Here is a 2,495-nt window from a genome sequence, read left to right on the forward strand (position 1 = left end):
TAGCTGACCCTCCACCTCCCCTCATAGCTGACCCTCCAGTTTCAGCATTTCATTGATACCTCCCCTCGTAGCTGACCCTCCAGCATGTTTTCAAAAGCTGTCAATACACTGATGGAGCTTGCTCATCTCTCTGCCGTGATATTTAAATATGAAGTTATCCTGAGATTAGGGAACTTGTCCTTCTCAGTATGCAACCATGTAGGCACTGAGTTCAGAGTTATTTAGTGTTTTTTCATTTGGTAGAAAGAGAGATAAAAGGGTGAAACCTCCAAGTTGGAGGATGGCATTAAATTATTCCACGCTACCAAGGGTAAATTACAGAAATTGCTCTGTGAGAGTAACAGATTGGTTTCCTGCAGGCAGGTGACATGTAAGGAAATGAATTCAGGGAATGGATGCTTAACGCAGGAGAATGATCGCGGAGTCATTGTCATCCATTGTCTGGGGACAGTGTGGGACTGCTGCCAAGAAATCAGCAAAATGCAGGTGGTTGTTAGGAAATAGGAAAGCAGAAAACATTATATTATTTCTCTACTAAACTATGGAAGAGATATTAAGGCTGAGATTCTTTTTTTAATGTCTAGCTTGTGTCAAAAGAAACTCAAAAAGAATAGGAAAACTCAGCAAAGCACACCACTAAACATTTCTTTATTACCTAACATGTATAAAGCTCCTCATTTGGAAATTGGAAGATCAAAGTAATTTTCATTGACCTTGTAAAGTTTTCAAAGTGCTTTCAAGAAAGGAGCACATTTTGGACCAGGTAGCAACCATGGAAAGTTCTTCATGAACATCATCCTAACCTTTCCACGGTAAATGAGCACAATGAGAAGGTGAAGCCTCCCTTTGTAGCCAAAAGCTAATTTTAACTCTTTGAATTCTGCCTTCGAAGAGACACAGAAAATTAGAGACTCCAAAAGATATTCAAAATTATGAAACAGTAGAAGAGGGTTCAAAATAGTTAACTAATAAATGTTTTAGACTAAGTGGACATGACATTGTCTGCCTCAACTATTCAACTTAATGTCAGCTATTCAACTTAGTGATTGCAGCAGGGGGTGAGGAATGGATTATCTGTTTTCCAATAAAATTTTATTTACTAAAACTAGCAATATACTTATTTGGCTGCAGAACGCAGTTCTGAACTTCTGATGTACAAAATGTCTAGAATGTGAACCATCCTACTTAAGTATCATGTAGGAAATCTTCCTAGTCTCAAGAAGAGCTTGCCAGTGAAGTAAAGGACTGTACGATTTGAACATGCGTGGTGAAGAAACTAGAGAGATATAAAGCACATTTCTAAACTTCTCTCTTCAAAATATAAGTAGTACTGTTTTGTTTCATGCCAGACATCACAGATACTAAGACAAAAGTGTTTTATTCTTCTTGGAATGTCCTCCCATGGTCTGTGTTTTCAGATGGGAAGATTCTCAATTGCACATTAAATCATACAGACGAAATATTGCTTTCCCTTTAAGCTATGATCTTGGTAGTTGGCACCAGTTCTGGCCTTTTTATTTCCATGTGCCCTTTCAAAGCTACTCCTTCATTTATCTCCCAAACAGATGTTACCGTCAGGTACCTTATGCCCAGCTCCAAAGATTGGCATATGGCTCCATTTCCCCCATTGTCACCTTGCATGAATCAGCGGCCAGGGAAGCAGGAGTATGGAACTCTCTGGCAGGCAGGTGGGGGCCCTTGGGAATTAGCAATACATCCCCTACAATGTGGGAATGCTCCAGGGGCCACCAGGAATGGCGGCCAAGATGTGTCTGCCAATTCCTGGCTTTCACAAGGTTCCTTCAGGGAGCCCTTTTGTTTTCTTCCTGGCTTCTAACTAGAACTGAGAAAGGAGAGGAATAGCCACTGAGGGGAAGTTTTCACATTTGCCTTCCAACTTTGCTCCACAGGAAACGGGCCACGCACAGTGTGGGCAAGAGGAAAGGCAGCCAGAAAGACCTCCGACCCCCTGACCTGTGGATCCACCATGAAGAAATGGAGATGAAAAATATTGAGAAGCCTTCAGGTACCGACCCGACTGGAAGGGACTCCCCCATCCAAAGCTGCCAGGACCTCACACCCGTCAGCCACAGCCAGTCAGAAACCCAGCTGGGGAGTAAAAGCACCTCTCATTCAGGTACTGATGTCAGGGAACACATCCCATTCTGAACCCCACCATTCTCCACTCTTTTTTCTTTTCTTTTTTTTTTTCTGTTAATACATGTTTTGCTAATTTGCAAGTCATTAAGCACCATGTTTTAAGGAATTTTGGTGGCACAATGGTTAAAAGATAATCTGTTGATCATAAGCTTGGTAATTTGAACTTGCCAGCAATCTCTCTGGAAGAAAAGACAAGACCTGAAGATGTGTTTTTTTGAAGGATTTCAGCCTTAAGACGGCCTGTAGACATTGAAGTCTATGGGGGAGAGAATAGTCTAAAAGTATTATATTTTAGGGCATTATTTTTATCGTAGGAGTATGCAATGAGGGTGGCA

The 2,495-nt window shown here is 41.4% G+C and overlaps 1 protein-coding gene across 1 annotated transcript in view; it reads left to right on the plus strand.

The window, feature by feature from the left end:
- DCC (deleted in colorectal carcinoma) overlaps positions 1–2,495 on the plus strand; it is a 1,276,184-nt gene that overhangs the window by 1,214,019 nt on the left and 59,670 nt on the right. Inside the window, exon 24 of the mRNA XM_006891717.1 lies at positions 1,911–2,137. Coding sequence (XP_006891779.1) covers positions 1,911–2,137 — 227 coding nt within the window. The remainder of the gene's footprint in view (positions 1–1,910; positions 2,138–2,495) is intronic.

The sequence above is a fragment of the Elephantulus edwardii genome, unplaced genomic scaffold (genome assembly GCF_000299155.1).
Source record: "Elephantulus edwardii isolate Elephantulus edwardi_28Jun2011 unplaced genomic scaffold, EleEdw1.0 scaffold00103, whole genome shotgun sequence".
NCBI classification, from domain to species: Eukaryota; Metazoa; Chordata; class Mammalia; order Macroscelidea; family Macroscelididae; genus Elephantulus; species Elephantulus edwardii.